At 41.1% G+C, this 23016-nt stretch overlaps 1 protein-coding gene across 1 annotated transcript in view; it reads left to right on the top strand.

Moving 5' to 3' along the window:
* The window catches only part of SYBU (syntabulin), a 40607-nt gene that overhangs the window by 6870 nt on the left and 10721 nt on the right, over nt 1-23016 (top strand). Inside the window, exon 3 of the mRNA XM_057367656.1 lies at nt 6636-6833. Coding sequence (XP_057223639.1) covers nt 6636-6833 — 198 coding nt within the window. The remainder of the gene's footprint in view (nt 1-6635; nt 6834-23016) is intronic.

The raw sequence follows: 23016 nt of genomic DNA, 5'->3' as shown, positions 1-23016 counted from the left end.
AAACAGAAAATACTCTTCTTTGTGTCTTTTTTAACCTCTTTCCGGCCCATATCCTTTAGTTAATACTTTTCTATAAAATTTTCAAATAGATTTTTCAGTCCTTTATCATCTTAAACCCCTTGTCCTAATGTTTTCTGTGATGTGATAATGAAACTCAGGGAGCTGTGCTGTTCCTGCCCACAGTGCTCTCCTAGTAACAGTGCTATTTTTATTGATATTTTTACGAGTCAGCCCTTATGCTTCTCTGTAATACACCATTAGTGGGGCTGTAAATGTAATGACAAAGCCAGTAAGCCACAATTATAKAGCCCTCTTTTCTTTCAGATGTTTTCACGGAGCTCATGTCAGTCCTGTTTGTTACTGAAATGTCCAAGTAGAAGGAGCATTAGTGTATTTGCTGCCAAAATCAATTAAAATCAGCTACTTTAGTATGACTTAGCAATTGTACAGTCAGATGTCAGGAGCTTTAAAGACCTTTAAAGACACGTGTATGTGAAATCCTGCACTGCAAAAGGTGCCCAAGCAGAGGAGCAGGTCAGTCCATCTGTCCTCACCTTCCTCTTCCAGATAACCTCAGCCTGTCAGCATTCCTGCCACGCTGGGACTGAGCAGAGAGGGGCTCTTACCAAAGCCACTGAGCAGCTCTCATGCTAAATTTTCAGCAGTGGCCATGAGTGATCAGCCTGTGGGTGTGACAGAAGCGAGGTCCAAGGGGCTGGTGAGCAATAGGGGTAAAAATTACCTGTCCTAATGGCCCTCAGCAACAGGCTGGGGATGTTTAGTCTCGATTTTACTACTGGGCTACATTTTATGATTAGAACATCACAATCAAAAGTTCCAGCTTGAAGGATGGACTGTGAATAGCAGGGTGTTTTCCAGTTGTGGGATGTCTAACGAAAGGAAAAGCATGTAGATTGTAGGGATGTGTGGAGATCGTTTCATCTGGCCTCCTTTTTGAAGCTGGGCTGTCCCCAGCAYATTCCAGCAGCCATCCATTTGTCTGTTGGAGTCTGGAAACCCTTCAAGGACAAGAGTTTGCACAGCCTTTATAGGTGACCTCAGGGAGTGCTGGAGCTTCCAGCCAGCCTTTGTTCACAAGCAAAATGGAGCACAGTTAATTCAAGTTCTGCCTGCAGAGACACCGAGATTAAATGTGGAATTAATTTGCATAGCAGGATTTTGTATAAGTAGGCCTCCTCTCTTTTCCTGACACTGCTGTAGTTTTCCTTGCACTTCTGCTCTGCTTTACCACATTTGACTTTTGGTAAGACATTTGCCTCACAAGTATGYGATGTTCTGAGAAATTTTCTTAAATACCAAGCCAAACAGATCTTAAAAATAGTTCAGAAAYGAGTTTTAAATTGAGCAGAAGGACCAGAACAAGTAACATTTTTAGGACTCTACTTTTAGTTAAGTTAATAAATACTTTTTTCCACACCCTGTGTGATTTTATAAGCAATAAATTGTTACTAGCAAATTATTCAATTAACAGAATACACACAATCACCTACTGGAATGGCCTCAGTAAAAGTGAAAAGTTCTGGTACAATCAGGAGCTGGGGAGAATATTCACACTTCTTACCTTAGGCTGTGCTTGCTCAGTGGTTGCTGGGAAGGTGAGGATGCCTCCAGAGGCGTGAGGTAGAATTTGTGCCAGTTGAGACCCTCATGGTGTGGGTGTGAATATTCTCCTACCTGTGCCTTTCTACCTGTGCTGCCAATTTTATACTGTAATGTTTCATCTGCTGCTTTCACTGTGTTTCCCAGCTGTTCCAAAATGACACTCTCAGTCTCCCATTGGCAGTTTTTTCTGTCTGGGCACTGAGCCCTTACACTCACAAGTTCATCTGCCCGGGTCAGAGGAGGGGCTGTGTTAGTCCATGGACAGGGCTGAGATGCTCCAGGCAGTGGCTCAGAGTCCTGGGATGACTTAGCCTGGATGGAGCTGTCACTCTGACTCGAGGAGAYTCCTTCTCTCTGTTTAATACAGAAGGAGCCTTACAGGTGGAAGGTGGCTTGTACTTTCCCTTTGGTGTCTCTCAGCAACTTTCATAATTACATAACACCCCTGTGCTACAAGGCTGGTCATGAAAACAAGACCAAAACAGTTCAAAAACTGGGGTCAAAAAAGGTGAGGCAGACAAGCAGACTGGGAGATTACCCTGAAAAATTCTGAAATATTTGTGTACCCTCACTGCCAAAAGCCACCTTGCAGTGCACCATCCTGGCAGAGCTGTGGCCACCCAGACTGACAAATCCTGTGATGAATGGAAACATAATCATCAGGTAAAAGCTGGGAAATAGGTTTTGTCTTGGTACACTGGGCATTTAAAATTACATTAGGGCCACATGTTTAATTCCAGAATCCAGATTTCTTGGTGGAAATTCAGAGTGGGTACAGCCTGAGCACTGGAACATAAGGGACCCTTAGGAGGAGATGAAAATTGGAGAGTGGAGAGTGAAATAGGGATCAGGCAGGAACAAGAATTGGACAGTTCAATGTCACAGGAGTGCCTAACTCGATCTGGCAGCTAGGAGTGAAAGTAAAATGAAGTCAGTGCTTCCTCAGTGAGAGCATCATGAATTATTTGGATGTGTTATATAAGGAGGTTGTATATTCAGTGTTTCTTGAAGCCTTTGGGAAAAGTCAGCATTTTYCTAAAGAAGGTTCTATGACATTCTAGTGAACCTTCTAAGGTATCTGTGCTGAGAAAATCATCATATCTCAACATATAATTATATAACATATAGCCTAAAAGTCTAATAACCTAAAAGAACAATATTTTTGTCAATTGTTAAAGGCATTAYTATCTTTAATACTGTGTTTATATACTCGCTTTACTATTTAAAAGTTAGGCCATGCAAATGTCAGAATGTTCCAATCAGCTTTCCTGATTGTTTGTTTGAAGAGACACTATCCTGTGCTTGGTTTTGAAACTTGGCAGGCATGTCTGATCTGGGAGAGGGCTTGGACATAGAGCTTAAAGTGATGAAATCCAGCTGATGTTCAAAGGAAAAGCCTACTCCCAGATCTCTCCTAGGAGGCCCTTGAAAAAAAAAAAACAAAAAAACAAAAAAACCAAAAAAATCCACTATGAAAGAAAGCAATGGAAGTTGTATGTTATAAATTTATGTGATTTTCCCTCTTGTGCCAGTAAATCCAGGCCAGATCAGAAGTACAGGGTTTCACAGCACTGTTTGCGAGCTTTCTCTTTTTTTGTCTTACTTATGCTGATGTGCCTGAGAAGGTAAATTAGGTCTCGCTGTATTCCTGAGAATTATGGACCTGAAATCCTACTGGGGCAAAACTCCTGTAACAGGAGTTACAGGGCCTTAAATGACCCTTATATACACATCATATCTTCAGCAGAAAATGAATCCCATCATGGGCTCATCTGCTCCTGTTACTGCTTTTTTGAGAGAGATTCCTTATCTTGGCCCATTTCTGGGCAGGTTTCACTTCCTTCCATAGAGCTGCCAGCAGGGTTTGGGAGTTGCCTGCAGGTTTGGGGGAAATACTGAGCAGATAGTGCTGCACTCCCATTGTTCTGCTCACAGGTGAGGAGCAGAGGAGTCGCTGCAGCAGTGAGCAGGGAGTGTGGTCAGGCTGGCTGGAGATGGAGAGGGAATGCCAGGGTCCACAGGGAAGCCTGCTGCTCTCCAGTGGGGAGTTCACCTGTGSTATTAAATGCAAATAAATAGCCTGTTAAGGTTCAGTAGCAGGAAAGATGAAGGTTGGTGCAGGCAGTTTGGCTGGCAATAAGCAGCTGGAGAGCACCTCATTCTTCACCAGGGCTTTTCCTTGTGCCAGGATGGTGGATTGTGGGTCAGGTGGATCCCCCCAATGTACAGCAGAGATTTGATTACTTTGGTGGTGAACATCAGTGTTTCGTAGGCAGCTCTTCCATTCTGTGGTAGTAAACATTTCAATTATTCAAAAGGCTGGCACAGAAAAATCTTTCTCTACAGCTTCCTCTTACAGTTTTGGAAAATGTATAATTTTGGTCGTGTTTTTGGATAATAGTAGTAGAAGGATTAGATGTTGTACATTACAAAACAAACAATCCAAGGAGAAGGAGTACAAAAAGAATCATTCATTTATTGCAGCTGGAGTGGGAGTGCTCACCTGGTTGTTGGTGTATCTAAAGGTTAATGAGATAAGAGTAGAAAAAAGCTAATCTTTGTTCCAGGCTCATTTATTCTTTTAAAAAATGCTCTGTTGCAATGAAAGCTGAAGAAGTTCTTAAGGGTAAAACAAGGATATTTAGCTATTACRTAATCTGATGGTACAATGTCACCAGTTGATATCAGAGGCAATGTTGGGGGGATGGTAAATAAATTTTTTTATGCTATTTTTGTATGCATTCTTTAGTTACCTTATTTCCTRATTGCAATTAGTTTTACGCATTTGGGGCATTTTGTTCTTTCATTGTTTAAAATTCAGCTGCTGTGGTTCTTCCACTGCATCTCTATGGCTTTGAGAGTTAACTTGTACCWAAAGTCTCCCATATAAAACATATCTGTGGGGTCTGAAGAACTTTTGCAGGTATCACAGTAACTTTATTGGTGGAGAGATTTAAGTAAATAGTTTCTTGTGGGTTTGGGGGGGAGGTTTTAGGAAGGGGCTTGTTCGGGTTTTGGATTTTTTTTGTTTTGAGGGGGGTTTTAATTGTTTGGGGATCTTTTTTGTTGTTTTTGTTCTAACATAAAGTTTGGAAACTAATGCCACATACAGAAACATCTGAGGGGAAAAGTCATAATTAAAAACAAACTGCACAAGCCATCACTCATTTCTGATTATATTTGATTATAAATGTTTGTCTGCTTCTGAAGAGAGGATCCTTTGGACGTAGCTAAGAGAGCTTCCTAAATGCAATTCAGAAGCTCACTCAGTGGTACCCAGGTTACAYTCACTCAGCCTGCAGAAGAGACTCTAAATGTTGGAGAAAGGGAAATGGATGCACATTTGGGAGGCAATTGCCACCTTTTCTCTTCTCTGTGTTGAGTTATAYTGTGATGTTGATGGGAATGGGAAGGATAAAAAGTGAAATCATGAGGGCAACAATTCTGCTYTAGTCAGGATGAATGTGGGGACAGGCTGAAAGGCTTATTAGCAGTTTTTTATTTTGCTAGGGACTAATTCTGAGGTGCAGAAGGCAGCAGCAAGATGGCAAAAAGAGGTCCTTGTTGTCTCAGTTGCGATGATTTGAAGGTATTGGATCTGATTAAGCTGGATTAGGTGCTTTGCAGAGTTGCTGCCCTTTGTGCCTTGGAGGGTGTTTCTGGCAGTAGCTGGGCTGCCCCATGCCTTGGCATCATTCCTGGCCTTTGGCAGAGGCCTGGGATGCAGCACCTCTGGGCACCTTCCTCAGGACTGAAGGCAGGAAGCGGAGAAATGAAAAACAGAACATTGGGACAGATGAGTGAGGATAGAACACRGCCAGGCATGAAGGAAAACTGGATCACGTGAAAGGATGAGGTCTTTCTACTGTATTGAGGGAGCAGTAGTTCACAACAGCAAAAGCTGTTCTTTTCTGTGGAGGGGAGGTGAGCAGGGYGGTGTTAGATGGATATAGGATGTCCCTTCTGCCTCATAAATGCACAGTCATGCACTGACTTTTAAATCAATCTGCCCGTGCAAAGCTCAGTGCAAGATGAGGCTTGGCCCACRTTGTGAACAGGGTGGAAGAGGTAACTGCAATGTCGTCATGCAAATYATTTGGCTCAGCTGCAGGTACTTCTTTGGGTTTCATGTTAGGTAAAGATAATGCATCAGGAGAAGATGTAATTGCATAATTCAGATGGTAGCTTTCATTCGGTCCTGGGAAAAACAGTTTCTCCAGAAGAGTCAGAGTAGCGTGTTTGSTTTTGTTGTGTATCAGTTGACTTGCAGGGGAATTGCAATTACTGCCGATTACATGGTATGTGAGTAGATGAAGCTGGGGCTTGACATGTGGATTTCATTCAAAATCAGGCTTCTTACTTTGCATTCAGTAGCTAAGAGCTGGAGTGTTTATAATGCTGGAGGTCAGGAACCTGGAGTGCTGCTGTGCCCTCAGAGGAATTCAGCTTGAAACAAAAGCAGTCTGTGTATAACCCTGAATGAGATACCTCACAGCCACTTGTCAAGAATGGAAGAGTTCTACGATTTTTAAAGGAAAAACAATTTTGAGGAACCTGTATTAACTCCAATTAAATGAAATTCCTAACTTCATGCATGTGGGCTGTATGTTGTTCTCTTGCTCAGATATGGGAACAGCKCTTGAAGGAGGGCTTGAACCCCTGCTTGCTCTGCAGCCAGTGTGCACTGCACAACATTTGTGTCTCGTGTGTGTCTCATGCCACAATATTCCCTAACTTTTCTGAAGAAATTMATCTTAATGATGAATTTTTATTATATAGTCCCTGATTTTGTATTTTGTCAGAYGAAGCAAAAGAAGTACTTGCCCTTTTAGCCTGCCATAAGGTAATCAAGGCTTCATCACAAAATGGGTGAAACAAATAGGTTCTTACCAGGTTTCAGAGCCAAGGTTGTACAGATCACTCACTGTAAAGCGATATAGTTCAATCACTTTTTCTTTTATTCAAACTTCATATGCTTATTAGTTAGAAATGCCGATGTTTTCCCTTTCCAGATGACACTGGCTGTCCTAGTAGCCAGTCAGTATCTCCAGTTAAGACTCCTTCTGATGCTGGAAACAGTCCAATCAGTTTTTGCACTGGGAGCGATGGAGACTTCCCCAGGAAGAAATTCAGTCCAGGGTCAATGAGTGAAGGAAATACGCAGCTGGCTCGATATAAGAAGGAGACAAAGACAAGCCTTGTAAAGCCCGGTAAGTATAATTCCTTTCATTTCCTTAATTACACTTTCTAATTGACTGGTGCATTTACAGGTATCACCTGTGATACCACTAATGCTGATGGTTAATAAAATAGTTGGCTTCTTTCTGTGGAGCCACCTGAAAGATATGAAAACACTATCATTATTGTCTTTTTCACGGAAATATAATTAATATACATCTTCACTTCCTTTTATGAGGCTTGATGGTGATGTCAAACCTAAAGCTAAAGCTAAAATGGATTTTATTGTTTCATGGTAATTGCACACATATTTCACTGCCCAAAGAAAATGACTCTTAATGTGAGAAAAATGTCTTGTGATGTCCTTAGATTTATTGTTGGATAAGTGGCTGAAGTTTATGCTGGCAGGCTCTGATAGCTTTGGGGACACAAGCTGTCAGACCCAGAGTCAGGCAGCCTGGGCAGGAGTTGGGCAGATTTGGACAGATTTGGACCTGCACTGCAATGGCTGAATCAAGAGTGTCTCCCAGTGCCTCGGGCCACCTCAGACCACCAGCTAAATCAGCCCCTGCTTGTTGTACACCCAAGACTAAATACCTGGTGTGCCATTGGTTCYGTAATTTTAATGAGTACTCATAAAATATTTCATATCATTTGATTCGTGTACAGGCAGCTCTCAATTACAAATGGTCAGGATATTTGTGCTGCTATTTAATTCATCATGGAGACAGAGCTGGCCCTGTACAGAGCCCATCTGACATGGTTTATGAGCTCAACTACCTCCTGGCTATATGGTTTCCAGACTCATTTTACCTCCAGAAGCAATTTAGAAACTTCCACGAAAAGCCATCTCAGATTTGCCAGCACCATGTTTAATCCAGAAACATTACAGAATCTGTTGCAGAATCTCTTCACTGGCTTGGTCATTGGAAGGGCAGATTAATACTGATTTACCACTATCCCTGCAAGTTCTTTGGCTCATTTCATAGCACCATGCGACTTGAGTGTTCCCAGTCTCCCATTGGTGTGGACCCATGGGTGACAGGTAATATTTTTTTCAAGGTTTGAACTAAATGTGGTATATGACAATCAAATCTGAAGCTGTGGCTACCACAGCCATTTTGTTTGTGAATATGAACATTGCTTTGCGAAATGTGAATAATGAATGAAAAGGTCTTCTAATGAAGAGTCCTGTGCTTATGGAGAAGAGTTACACACATTTTTCGATAAATTATTTCACTATTTTCAATTTTACACTTAAATTGCCTTATAATAATCAAGTTATTAGCCTTTTGCAGTAATCAGCAACSAGGTCTGTTTTACAGAGTACTTCTAAGTTCTTCCTGCCAAATATTTCATGCTTTTTTAGTGGAAAGCTGTTCAAAATCATGTCATAGTGTGAGAGCTGACACAAATGAGAGACATTTCAGACATGGAAAACATGTCAGGGGACAGCTAGGGTTCATTTTCCTCAGTGTTGGCACAGGGTTAATGTGATTTTCTTCCATTGCTATCTCTTGGCTTCAGGTGGACCCAGTTTCTTCCCCATGGCCYACTTGCACATGAATTTCTGGTGACTCAGTCAGGAAGATGTAGCCATTGTGCAAAGAGGAGGCATCACCATGTAGAAAACATACAAGGAGTAGTGGGGGGATCAGTAAAAGGGAAGTGGGATATGGAGGTGAATAACAGCAACATGTCCTTGTCATACATAAAAKAAATGGTGTGTCATTTTCTCTTTCCCAAAAGCCCTTCTTGATGTATAGAGATTATTCTACTTCATATTGGTCTGAAATATATTGGGATAATGTTCACATAGCAGGAGTCAGATATGAGAGACAAAAATCCAGCCCACCACTGTTTTTTTCCAAGTCCTGCACTGCGTTTTGTGAACATCAATCACTGTGCACCTTCAAAAGTYATGTCATTTTGCTGAAAATCCGCCTGTTTGCCGGATTGTTTTCTTGGAACATGCTGAATCTCAGAAGAAACACACAAATATTTAGATAATTCAGGAAAATGTCAGAAAGGGATAGCACTGAGAATRAACCCTGGGATGTTTTTAGGCTGTTCCCAAGCTCTGATCTTTTTCTGCTTCTTTAGTAACATCACTTCATCTTTCTTTTCTGTGCTTCAAAATGCAAAATCTGCATAGTCTTTTTTTCCTCTAACAGCTTAAGGCCTTCTTACACGAGTCCAAGTCATCTTCACCTCTTGAAGTCTTAACAAAATAGATTTGGCTATCATTCATATTTTATGTAGTTTGCATAGAGAACCATACATAATCCTGAGATGCTTTTCCTATACTTCTAAAATATTTATAATCATGGAGAAATTATTCATTTGAGAGAGCTGATAATGGTTTTTATTGTGCATTAAATCYGAATCACAGCAGTGTAGTAGTGAATTTGGCTTAAAACCTGTGCCTGCTTTCCCGGGGAAGGATGGAGAGGGCAGGAACATTAAGGAAGATAATAGAACATCTATTCCCAGAGAAAGTTACAAGCCTTTTAATTTATGGATTTTAGAAGCTGGTCTTTCTTTTAGATGTGATTCATTTATACAATATTAAAAGTAGTGCAAAATGTATTGCAGCAAATGCCCTCACAAAAAGGCACAAAAAGACTTAATTAATGTGAGTCTTAGTTTTGTATTGAGACGCTGTGCTGAATCCTACAATTTTTTGTAATTGAATAAACAGGACCACAAGTTCTTCTACATGTTCACATTCTTGTGYAGTCCTAGAAATCCCTCCTGAATTCCTGTAGTTCATGTCCACATCCTGTTGAGAACCGTGGGAATAGTTTTGCTCCCTTTGATAGTCTTTCTCATCTTCTTTTTTGATTTCCATTAGAGTGCATAGTGAAAGGATTCAAAATCTGCCTCTGCAAGCTGCAAAGTACTGATAAACTTTCAAAGACAGGGGTAAAGAAGAGAATCTTTAGCAAAAGTTATGGCAATAACTTTTAAAAGTTCTGCATGTTTAAACTAACACAGACACATATTTAAATTTCTGTGAGCATCAGAATTTGWGAAGGGCATTTGATCAGCTGTGTTCAGCATTTCTGTAAAGTTGTGGTCTTCTTGCTTTTGGTGTTACAGGCACACTTGGGGTGGTTTACTGAATACTTGCTGTTGGAGCTGTTTCTTAGAGCCCATGGAATTGCTGAAGTTTCACAAGAAGTTGTTAAGACCGAAGCAAAAACATTAATTCTGTCCCAGACCTTTTAGCACCTTCAGGATCCCACAGAGTAGAGGTGCAAACACCACTGCACCAAAGGAGCCCTAAGAAAGCCCCAGTTAGGGTCAGCTCCCAAACTGTGTTAGGACTGTCTGCTATTCACAGCTTGGGACAGTAATAAACATTCCAGGTAGCAAAAGACCACAAAAAAGTTCAGTATTTTGCACTGCTAATAAAACATCTGGCCATTTATTACTGAATCTGGCTGAAATAGCAATATTTTGGATTTTAGTGCCATTGAACTGCTATGGATTATATTTCAAGAAGGGTCATCACGGGGAGTTTGGACCTTAAAACTTTTTTCTGTTCAGATTAATGGGAAAATCTCAGAAGCTTTCACCACACAGAGCACTTACGTTTTTTGGACAATAGGCAGCGAGCACAAATTCAAAAAGATGAAATTCCATCTGGACAAAAGAGAACACTTTTTTTTTTTTTTAATCTGTGGTCAGACACTGGCACATGCTGCCTGGAGAAGTTGTGGAGTCTCCATCCATGGACATATTCAGAASTCAGCTGGATATGGTCCTACACAGCTTCTTCCAGCTAGATCTGCTTGAGTGGGGAATTGACTGGGTGGTCTCAAAAGGTCCCTTCTGCCTCCCAGCAGTTCTGTAATCCTGTGTTGCTGGACTTTCTTTCCCTTTAAATAGTGCATCACTCAGATCTGTAGTTAAGTAGTTGMAAGGTACAAGTCATGTTTTTCCTGCCCTTTGTTGGCCACTTAATAAAAATGGAAGATATATTTAAAAAATKTATCTTTAAACAATCACTGTTCTACCAAAAATGTTATTTAACTTCAAGGCAAATTAAGTAATTTCAACACGTGTTTCCTACTTTTTCCTGGTGAATTTATCAAGTCACAATAAATGAGTCTTGGGGTAGGATGTCCCTGTCTGAACAGATTCATCTTTGAAGGCTTTAGGACTATTAAGAGTTTCAGGAGAGACAGGTGGAGCAGAATGTATTGCCCTTACTTGGTTGTGAGTATTCAGTTGGTGCAGGTGCTTTGTTAGTCAGTGATCAAAAAGGAGACAAGGGAAACTACCCTAGACAACTAGAAATATTAAGACTAGAGCTTAAATAAACCAAACAGATCAGAAAAATACAAGTGTTAGCTGCAAATTATGTTTTGTCTGTTAAAAATGTGTAGCTGTTAAAACATAATGGTCTTCCTGAAGTTTAGGGTTTTTTAATTTTTTTTTTAATTGTCTGGTGTGTGAGGATTAGATTCCCAGGACACTAAAKGTCCAGGAATTTTTTTCTGGGGGTCCCTTGTGAAAGCAAGGAGTAGTGACCAGTTATCCATTGGTATAAAATTAGCAGATAAATTAATCTGTATTGCTACTTTACTTCCATATGTGTCTGTATTCTAAAGGCAGTCACTTCATTTATTTTAAAAACAAAACAGAAATGCTCTGATTTAGGTTATATTCCTGACATCTGGCTGTATTATTTTACAGGTCTTTTGTCARCTCACTCCCTCATTTCAGTGTGACAGTGTGGGAATAACAGTGTCTGATGYATGTGTGTGTACATGCTTCACTTGAAAAACATGAATTGGTGTGTAAGTTCTGTGAGAGGATTGTCTTAGAGGTAATTCTGGAAATTTACTTCACTGTCAAGAACTTCTTTCTGATTGCATCATTTTGCAACGATAGGACTTTGTTTTATCTTGGAAAGTTTGATAAAATATTAGAAAGATATGTTTTACCAGCATATCTATCCAAGAATGCTGTGTCTGGTATTTGCATGACTTTTCTTTATTCTCTGTACCAAATTTCTGCAAGCAGTAGGAAAATAATAGAACTGTTGTCCATGTTGTTCAGGAACAGCAGTACAGAATACAAAAACCAAGTTACAGAATGTGCTAACTTGAACAATTCTGATGAAACGCAAAGAAATTCATGAATCTTTTTAACTACTGCCTCRGACATCTACCTATTATGTTGAAACACTTCTTAAAATGCTGATGGTGTACCAAGTTTTCTAATGCAAAGTCACACTATTTGGCTGTTTGGGAAAAAAAAAAAAAACCAAATCAAAACCAATGGAAAACCTGTATTTGGAGATAGCAGACTGTCTTGACTGGTCCTTAAAATAAATATGGATTCTTCATTTTAAAAGCAAAATCGCACAAAGGTAAGAGCGATGAGAAGAGTGGTGTCTATTTTTTTGCTGTAACTTATTTAACAGCACTTCATAACCCACATTCCAAGATTGCCCCTTTTCTTGGGAGGGGGGGGACAATTAAGAACAAGGGTATGTCAAAGAACATTTAACCTGGTTACTAATGCAGTGTTTAATTAGTGAGCACCATGTTCCCATCCTGCAACCAGTGATAACGGTACTTGAGTGGTGAAACTAGGAAATTCATGTTTCCATTCCTAGGAATATTCAATGATTTRAATATGTGGCAGGTGTCACATGCATAAGAATGCTGAAATTAGGAAATGAGCTACACCAGGTTGAGTGTACTTTAAATAATTAGTCCTAGAACAAAAAAGGGTTTTGAAGATGGACCAGGTGAAGTGAGCTGATACCAAATGATGGAACATCTTATCTATGACTGACTATTAGTTCTTTTCTACAATTTCTTGAACTAATAACAAGGAATCTCTTGATCTAACCATGTTTATTGACAGCTGTAGAGCAGAGATTCTCTGACGGGTGCAGGGGAGCTTGCAAGTGAAAAGAGGAAGAACAAAAGCCCAGGCTCCCTGAGAAACCAGATGAGGAGGGCTTTAACTGGAGCATTAGATCTTTAAGCCATTCCATGTCCGGCAAAGAGCAGACACACAGTGGTCAATTACTTGTGCTTTTGATCTGTTTTTTTTTTAAACATCACCTTGGCAATAAAAAAGGAGGAAGCATCTTTCTCAGATTCAAAGCACATGCTTTGAATGTTTCACTTGTATYCCACACCTAATCCCACAGCCATTATAACCATCCTGACATTCAGATCCAACCATATGCAACATTTGTTTCCTGTACAGTTTCAATCACACTCTTCTCCCTTTCTTATATGTGTATTTCGTAATTTCATTTGTGGCACTAAAGTTTCTCAGATCTTTTTTACTACAGAATCTAACAAATGCAGTTGTGGCAGTTTTTGACCCTATTCCTTTTCCCCAGTTACTTTTGCATCTCTTCATTCCCTTCACCTTTCATTTTGCACCCACACAAAACAGCTACTGCAGATTTTCTAAATAAAAAATGTTCCTGGATAATAATTCTGCATGCACTGAGTCCTCCTGCATATTTTACTGCTTTAATTTCATGTCTGTTGCTATGGAGCTGTGTCGATTTGCTTGCCTGACCTGCCAGCACAGGGAGTTATTAAGGCCTTGGTTCCACGGGTTGCAGAGGAGCAGGGTGTGCTCTGGGGGGATGCACAGCCCCATCTCACCCTCCAGGAGTGAGGATGCCCTGTCTGGGATCCAGCCCAAGCCATCCTCAGAAGGGCTTTACCCTGCAGAGGTTTGGTGTTTGTAGCAGTCAGTGAGGTCTGGAAGGTGGCCAGCCTGTGAGGTTTGGGAGATGGTGCTGGGGGTGATTCTGCTGAGGGTCCGGCATTTGCAAAGCCTCCCCCAAAAACTCCTGGATATTGGGATTCTTACGGCTGCTTTGAATATTTCCTTCTAGTTGGGTCAACAGACCCTGCACAGCCAGTACATCCCGYTGGTTGGAGCTCCTCTGTCTGGCATAAATCCCTCACCTTCTGTGATTCTGAAGAGGTGGAATTTGAATGTGATTGTCTTCTCAGAGAGCCTTCAGTAGCTGTGGGCTGCAGATGGGTGCTGAGTCTTTGGTTCAGTTTCTCAAAGGATATGGAACAGCTGTAACAGGTGAACCTGCCATTTTCCTTCTGGGAGGTGGAGGAGCTGTTTTGGAGATGAGGGAGATGTGAATTCATGGTCTTCATCCAAGCTGAATAGAGCAGAGATGGACACTAATGTATCTGACCTCAATTCCCAGTGTGTGTGTAGTGATAATTATCTCTGCCTGCATGAGTGCACTGAGGTCCTGTTGTTTTAGAGGAGATAGAACAAATGAATCCAGTGGATCTGTGTGTGATCTTTCTGACCAAACATTAAAGCATTTACTTTAATTCACTGGTTATGTTGACTAAGAATGGGACCGAGGCTGGCTCAGACATGGAAGACTTCCACATTTATTGAGGTGAATCCTGCCTGCATCTCCTGTGTCCTCATCAGGCCTTTGACACCTCTGGTGTTGGCTCTTAATGAAGGCAGCCACAGCCTCTGTGGCTTTTCTTTCTCTTTTTCTCTCTCTCTTTTTTTTTTCTTTTTTTTTTTTCTGTAAAGGGAAGTCATTCTTAGATATTCAGTTGTGGAAGAAAGTTTGGGCTTGAAGATCACACACAGGCCTTCAAGTAGCTCTAATTAGATGCTTTTTCCTCTTCTGAAAGGTCATCCCTGATAATCTCAGGCACTCTCCATTTGTCCTCTTTCTGGGAACAGCTGCCTCAGCTGGCTTGCATTGCACAGGGAGATTCTGATTCCCTTTTTGCACTATGAATTCACAGGAATTAAATATTTTTAGKATTAAGTAAAGTTCTAAAGCTAACTAATTCACACTGAAGTGAAATAARTCCTCTCTAACTTCTGAAGAATAATACTGGAAGATAACCAGAATACAAATATTTTAAGAAGATGTTTAGAAAGATAGGTAAAAACTATTAGCATAGCAGTATTTCTTTAGTTTAGATTTATATATGTGTTAKATTTAAACTTTTAATTTAAACAAATTCACTTGAATTGATGTGAAAAACCTGTTCAAATAGCCAAATATTTCTTACAAGCATGAATAAGCAGAATAGAAGCTATAAGTAATGCTTCAACTTTAAAGTGTTTCATAGTATTTAGCACAAATCTACATATTCCTGTTAAAGTGGCATAGAAAAACAGTCTTTTCATTCTGTGTCACAAATTTTATAATACAACCCCTTCTAAAAAATTATTTTAGATGTTGCTAGTAGAGACATAGGCAATTAGTGGGTGGCTGTGGCCTCTCAAGACAGTATTTCTTTGTTCAGGAGACTCTTGGGCTGCAGTAAGTGCCCAGAAATCTCAGCAAAAATAGAGGATCCAAAGAAGAACCCAGCAAGTTGTAAAGGAGAAATTGTCAAGTGAAAGCTGAAAGTCTGAGTCCTACCTGTCCTACATAGTGACCTGCCCAKCTCTGCACAGGCCACCTGCAGTTCAGCGCCTTTGGCAAAAATCTGCAGTTACATACCTCCCTCCTTACAAAAAATTTAAAAGATAAATAAATAAAAGGATCTCCTTGTTCCTTAATTCAGCAAAGGAAAAATGAACTTTGATTTAGACCTCTTTGTGTGTCTTTTGGGGGATGGACTTTAGCACAAAGGAGAGGAGCGCCCTGATAGAGCCCTGCAGGGCGGGCTGCGGGGATGCCGGGTGTCTGCTCCCAGGGAAGCTGTTCCACTTTATTTATTTCRTGACTCCTTTCCTGGGGCTTCTCAGTTCCCACAGGCACACGGTATCTCCTCTGTCTCTCTCTCCCTGGCCCAGTAATTGCACTGATGCTGCTCCAGACACACAGAAAGTGGGACAGCTGCTGTCACAGGGAGGCTGTGACCCAGGGATGCAGCCTGGAGTTTAACCTTGTGCTTGGTCCATGAGAGCCACTGCTCCCACTGCAGATCCAGTGGGAAGGGCACATGGATAGGGGGCATCTGCAGGGAGCACCTGGGATGCTGCACAGGATGAGAGCCCTGCCAAACAATAAATCTGTGAGACCCAAATGCCTTTTGATAGAAATGAAGGTCTCCTGGGGCTTGTGGGGACATGCTCTGGCATCAGGAAAAGGCAGCTGAGGGCCTGGCATAGGAAGGGCCCTGGGGTTTAACAGGAGGTATTGAACATGGCAATAGCTGTGATCTTTAGTAAAAACAGTAAAATGCTTTTTATATATTCAAGCAGGTTTATTTGGATTTTTTTCTCCTCTGCTAATCCTAATCCAGAGTAGAATTTGAACCAGGAAGGAGAAACGGATGCCATACACGCTGCATGCACTTGAGTATTTGTTTTAAAATGTGTGTGAGGGTCAAAATAGAACATGCTTTGCAATCTGTGTATTTACTGCAGTGAATTTCCTCTGCCTTGTGGTTGCTTTCTGTGGGTTTAACCCACTTCACCTTCAGAGAATGAAATYCTGTGCATACRAAACAGACCATTATGAATCTTCCCTTAGGAATTATTTTTTTGTGCTCTGCTTTTAAATCACAATCTGTATTATTTATGCCAGTGTTTAAAATAGCTTCCTGATTCCCTGCTTAAAGTATTCTGAACCTACTCCAGATACATTTTACTATGCACAACTCCCACTCACCATSAGCTTTTATTTCAAGTAATTTTTCATGAAATAACATGCATTGCAGCCAGAACCCTGTGTTGCTGTTACATAGTTTTCATTACAGTTTTCCAGCTGTATTCCTCCTCCTGTGATAAAACCATGTTGTCAGCATGCATTTTTATCTCAGAATACACAAATTGCATTCCCTTAATCTCCCTTCATAAACAGTGCCCTGTAATGCTGTTATCATTACTGTTGACCTTTTTTGGAATTTCTCCAGGTTATTAATGCCTTTTTAATGAGAATCATGGGATTTAAAGTGTTTTCTGAGCAGTGTTTACTCRGGAATTGATAGATTATTTCCTTTTTTATTTTTCTTTTCATCCCCAATTGCTTTCTTGTCTGACATCTTACTATGTTCAAAGCAGAGCTATGCAAACAATTGATTTGGGGTTTGCTGCCAAATCAAAACATTAAAGAAAATCWTTGTTTCAGACTGAACAAGGGCCATATTCAATCTAAAATATTTTGAATGTTTGGGCTTTTTTTTTTTTTGTTTTTACCCTATTTTAAAAGCAGAAAGACATTTGTTAGTTTTCATAATTTAAGCATCAATTCAAACAGAAAGTAGAAAATTCTGATTTTCCAGTTTTCTGGCTATGTTTAACTTCAAATCATAAATAGTTTCAGTGTTCTCTGATTTGTTTTTTTTAGTGATCAGCTTAAAAGATTTGTTTCCCTCAGAGTCATTACTTCAAATACTTTTTGAGCAGTRTTGAGTGGATAAGCCTATACATTCCTTGTGTTTATATATCTGTGTTTATGCATGGGAATGGAAAGCTAAGCAAATGTCTATATTTTAGTCATGAAAATCTCACTGATTTGATTTCACTGTGRTATAAATATATTGGTAATATAAATAAATACATTGGTGAGTGGGCTGAGAAGTGGAAGGTCGAGCATAAACAATTAACCAGATCTTTTCAGATATTGGTGTCATTTTAAACATTTGGCCTATTTAAGCAGTAGTATTTTATTTGCTTTTATGTACCTAGATACCTAAATCCTGATGAAGCTGTGCTGTACAAGTCTTCACTCTTTTGGTTCTCACTTGAAGCTAACAATTCTGAGCTTGGGAAGAGCCTAGGAGAAAGGAAAAATGCCTGTGCAGTCCCTGTTCCAGTAAAGAAACCACAATTAATACCCATAAAATAAAATCCAGTAGCAAGAACAACTAGATAGAAGTTGCCCAGCTTTGCCAAAACTTTTGATTGCAGAGAATAGTTGTCTCAGTTGTGTTGTGTGTTGGGTGAAGTCTCCTGATGGAGGTGGGAGCTGTGGGAAATTCAGGCCTGTTTGGATTTTGCACATGTAGCAGGGGTTAATGCAGATAGGAATTCCAAACTGGGTGGTTTTATGGAGGAGCTGGAGAAGGGCATGACGAGCTGCAAGGAGGGGCCTCACCTCTTTATCAAATTCTCATTTCTGGATGCCATGTTCCTGGGGTGTGATGGGGAGATGATGTGCAGCCTCCTCCCAGTTCAAAGCTAAGCCCTAAGAATCCCAGGTGGAGCCTTTCTTTCCCCAGTAAAGCAGAGAGCACAAAAGAGCTGTCCTTTGCTTGTTTTGTGTGGAACCTGACTGATGTGTGTGAAACACCCACCATGGGCTTTAGAAAGAGGCACCAAATTGTCCATCACTTTTAAAGCTGACTGGCTTCCAGGGATGCCCAGAAAGAGGAGTCTGGCAGAGCTGAGAAGCTTTGCTGAGTGAGACTGGTGGGAGGTGTTTCCCAGTTGAGATGGCAGATAGGGAGAGCACCAGTTCCAAAATTCCCAAAACTCCCCCCAAGACCTGGAGACCCATCCTCCTGTTGTACACTCAGCCTCCAGCCCTGCAATGTGGACATCACTTCCTGAAGGACCCTCAAATGATTGATTTGGCATAAAAAAATAGCAAACCTGCTTTATAATAGTGTATTTTATATGCACCATTACATAAAAAGTATTTGAAAGAAATGAAAACTCTGCCAGGTTTGCTTCATATTTTATTAGTATTACATTGTTCTTGCTTCTGTGCTGAGGCACTTCATTACAGGTCTGTGCTCCACCTTTCTTAGATTCTGTAAATAATAGGAAGCTTTTGGCTTTTGGAATCTGGACAGGCTGTRTCTGTTTCTGGAGCTGGTGGAATACAGCTTGACCACAAACCCACAAGGATTAATRAGCTGAAAAAGCACAGGCTGCTTGTCTGTCATTTGTGCTTTTTAACAGTGAGTGGAAAAAGCAGCAAATGATGGCAGTCATAACTTGAAATGCATCGGTCTCGGACCTACCTTGGATTTGTTACTGTAAAAAATATAGTTTATGCAGCCAACTGATATACTGGGTAAGGTTTTACTGTTCTTTTCAATAGATGGCACTTGAAATTTGTTRGCTTTTTGTAATCATTTCAACGTGTGTGTTACAGTAAATATTTTATCAGCTTACAACAAATTTTGCTTTTCATCCCGGGATTGCAGGGTTTTTTCATCAGTTACCTCCCAGACATGCTTCTCCTTCCAGTGTTTTCCCYTTGCCTGTTGAAAACATGTCAAACTGATTTAAAATGTTTTATGCACATTATAATGAAAACCGTATGTCTTACATTAAGGGTGACTGTGCAAAAGCTTTCAGTTGAATCAGGTTTTGCATGTGATTTCATGCCCTTGCAGATACATTGCACACGTGGGCCTGTGCAGCTCCGTGCTGTGCCCCAGACAGCTCCTCTCCTCCTTGCACAGGGAACCAGATTTAGGAGCTGTGTTGAAGGGCCCTCTGAAAGCCCTTTGTTAAACGCCTGCCACCAACGTGACAGGAGGGCTGGGATCTTTTCCCAGCCTGTGATGGAGTTTGCTGTCTCTCTGTGTACTGCTASGCTATCCCTGCCAAAGATGACATTTTCCAGTTCCTAAAAATACCTCTGACCAGCCTATCCATTTCTCTTCAAACAGACCAAATAGTGCTGTGTGCCCGGTACATAAAAAAATATCCTGAGTTGAAACTATATGGTTGCTTATAAAAAAATACTTCTCCATAGGTGGATTTGCTCATACAATTTATAAAACTGTCAAATGAAAGCTAGCATTATGTTRTGCAACTCTCAGTGTGTTTTTTGAACCTCCAGGCTCAATGTTTGTATTGAGGCAGGTGTAGGAAAGCAGCATCCTTCCATCTCTGATAACAAAGAGCCTTTTTGTTTGAACATGAAGATAAGTTCCCCAGACTGTTCCCTTCTGCTCCATGACCATATGATCCTCCTGACAAAGGTCATTTCAGGCTGAGAAGAGCACATTTATGGGAATAATTTGAAGGTGTTGTTAGAAYGGCTCAATCTGCATATAGAAGCACAAGAAAATAATTAGATCACGCTGATCTCTGTATGGAAAATCTCCTTAAAAATACATAAAGTGGCAAAAACCTCCAACTTGTAATAGTCTTTGTCTGTTCCAACATCTGCTTTTGGCTTCTTACAAATCAGTGAATTAGAAACAATTACGAAAAACACAAGCCCAGATCATAGTGATATGCAGAATATGCATGATGGCTCTCAGCCAGTATCAGTAATTAGTTTGTAGTGACTGTGTTTTGAGACAAGAGCTTGATTGATTGTGGTTTCATAGAATGCATAAGTGACATTATGTGTTCATGTTGAGATTTGCAATGCTTATAATTTGCATCAGTGCAGTTCAGATTACCATTAAAACTATAGTACTTAGATCAGAAAACTGCTTAATGAGATAAATTTTAATTATTTGATAACAATCCTTTTTTCAAAGTAAAAAGAATAAGAAAGAAAAATGAGCAAAAATCAAAATCAAAATAATTTGTAAAATCACATTTAGATCCAAACACAGGGAAGCAGGATCTGTGTTGCAGCCTTTCCCAAAAGTCTCTCTGGTTTTGAGCTAGAAATCTTCTTGCCCAACATGTTTGAACAACTTATAGAGACCCACACCCAAACTTTTCCTCCACATCCCCTCTGACTGCACCTCTGCCAGCTGCTCAAGCTCCCAGCTGTTACTGGGCCATTGCAGCCGGCTGAAATGTGGCCACAGACCTTTCTGGTGAGGGAGCACTATCGAGCAGTCAAGTGGATGTTCACCAGGAGTGGGGAGCGATGGATTCATTCATTGGCCAGGGCACTGGGGTGGGGAAGGGATGCCTGGTGCCACCCCTAGAATGTACAGTGATGGACATTGCTGTACCCAGCTTCCTGCCATTATTTGTGGAGCATAAATCACAAATCTGAGCTCGATGGCTAAAAGTMATATAAAACCAGAGGGGTGGTTAGGTACTAAAATCCAGGATTCACAGCAGAGAGCATGCCAGGCACACCCACAGGAGATGGCAGAGAGAAGTGCCCAGATTTAGTCACCTTCCTGAAGTCCTGAGCTCACGTGTGTCCTTGCATTCCCTGTGAGCTTCCATAATGAGCCAGACTCGATGAGTGCAGGATCCAGCAGGTTTCATCCCTCTGAAATACGGCCAGAGCGAGTGCTGCTACCCCGTTGTGTCACAGCTCAGTAGTTAGAGCTTGAGGGAAAAGTCTGAGTCCAGTGCCCTCTTTAGACCAAAGGAGCTCAAAATCTACACTTCYAAGAGTTCCTGAACCAATGCAACCTACTGGGTGTCCTCAGCTTCCCCCCCTGATGCTGGACATCATTATAGTGGACAGTATGGCACACAGGCAGAAGGAGAACATGTGGGAGCAGCCTCTGTCACCCAAAGATCACAGCAGCCACATGAGGAGAGCTCTGCCCTGTTCCTTGCTCCCAAGGTTACCCTGCTTTTACCTTGTTACTGTTGGGTGTGAAATAAAGTCCAAAATCAGTCTCRCATACAATGATACTGAGTCAAATAAGTAATAAATCAAAGGCCAGGGACTGGAACCAAAACCCACTGTCATCTATGGTCTTGACACTGTGAATTCAGTACATTTCCCACTAGGAGGCTTTGCCTTCAAAATGGGTCAGTTTTAAGGGTGTTATCTGAAGAAAAGTCTGAAATGCTTAATCAAGATTTCATCATGCTTTTTCTTTAACATTTGTTAGTGCATGCGAACACTGTGATTTTCTGTCCTACCTTGTTTGTGGTGTACAAAATCTATCTTGCAGGAACAATCCCATATTAAATAGAAAAATAAAAGCAGCATTAGTGTTTTGTGAAAATATACTGCTTATTCTGTTAAATACTGGAGCTAGAGATGTAGCTGTGAGTTAAAGCTCTCAAGTATAATTAAACCAAATCTCTTAAAAATACAGGTCCTTTCAACAGTGGGCATTACAACTGATTTTTCTTTACTTTTCCAGCTGCTTCTAATGACTTTGCTGGATATTTTTTCGCACAGTCAGGCCCAAGCTCTACCCCTGGGGTCTCTAAATCAAGCTGTCTAGAGAGACAGCATTCTACTTATTCTTTAGTAGCTGCACCAAAGTGGTTAATAAGTATGCATATTCTGGTCTCTTTGCTGTGTAACAGAATGCTTTTGAAGGCAAGRAAGCTCAGCAAATTTATGTGCTTTACATTTTGAGGACAAGCTGTTTCTGTCRGCACTGTTTTATTTACAGCTCTGTTTCACTGGCTATATGCAAAACCTACTTCAAGACTGATATACATATAAAGAGGTTATGTTTATGGAGCCAAAAGATAGCTAAGCTCTGTAGTTTATATACTTTGGCAGCTATGAAGCAGTGATGAAGTTTGAAATAGGAAAGACATACACGAAAAGACTAAATTTTAATAAGCTCATATGCATCCTGAGTTTTGGGAATACAGCTCTGCTGCTGAGCTGTCAGTGTGCCTGTCACGGATATTGCTTGAACTTTTTGCTTTTTACCTCATTTTAATCTTACTACTATAGTAGCAAATAGGCCATARAAGTGACACAAGAAAGTTTGAGCTTTATTCTTACAGAAAGAAAAAGATTAAATGCTGAAGCGCAAGCAGAATTTTAAGAGTGAGACCAGAAGACCATACAACAAGGTATCCAACCATCCCTAATGGTTGGAAATCGCAGACTGGGATGCCACACTGCAGGAGTGCGTGTAGGGTTATTGTGTGACCTCGTGTAAGAAAGGTAAATACTGTCTGGGTATGCATTTATATCCAGATGTGACACGGCATTGCTGTGCTTGCACGCTGTTCTTAATCTATACCTGTGAAAGGTGAGTGCAGTGTGTGTGACAGTCACTGTACTGTGTCCCTGTCCTSGTTCTGTGGCTGAGGCAGTGCAGAGGGCACAGTTAAAGGTGGAGTTTGTTTCAGCTGGGATGTGGGTGTGGTGACGGCCCTACAGAGTGGGATAAACACGCGGGAGTGCCAGCTGGAGGCGAGCTGACCCTGGCACAGCTCCTGCTCCCGTTCCTCAATCCCGCCCCGGAATCTGTCATTGCATCACACGCGGGATGGGAAATCTGCCCTTGAGATGTTCGTAGGAGCTTCCCAGTCGATGCCGGGCTGCGACAGGACGGTGTGAGCCCCCGAGCTGTGGTGACAGATGACACACGGGAGTGCTGGACCGTGCTCACCGTGTGTGCCTGCACGGCTCGGACAGGCAGCACAGAGCTGGTCCGGGCTGCCTTCTCCTGCCTCCTG

Source organism: Malurus melanocephalus, unplaced genomic scaffold, assembly GCF_030028575.1.
Source record: "Malurus melanocephalus ecotype Western Australia unplaced genomic scaffold, MMel_1.1 scaffold_3, whole genome shotgun sequence".
Classification (NCBI taxonomy): Eukaryota; Metazoa; Chordata; class Aves; order Passeriformes; family Maluridae; genus Malurus; species Malurus melanocephalus.
The sequence above is the reverse complement of the archived record's forward strand: the minus strand, read 5'-3'. Positions and strand labels throughout refer to the sequence as shown.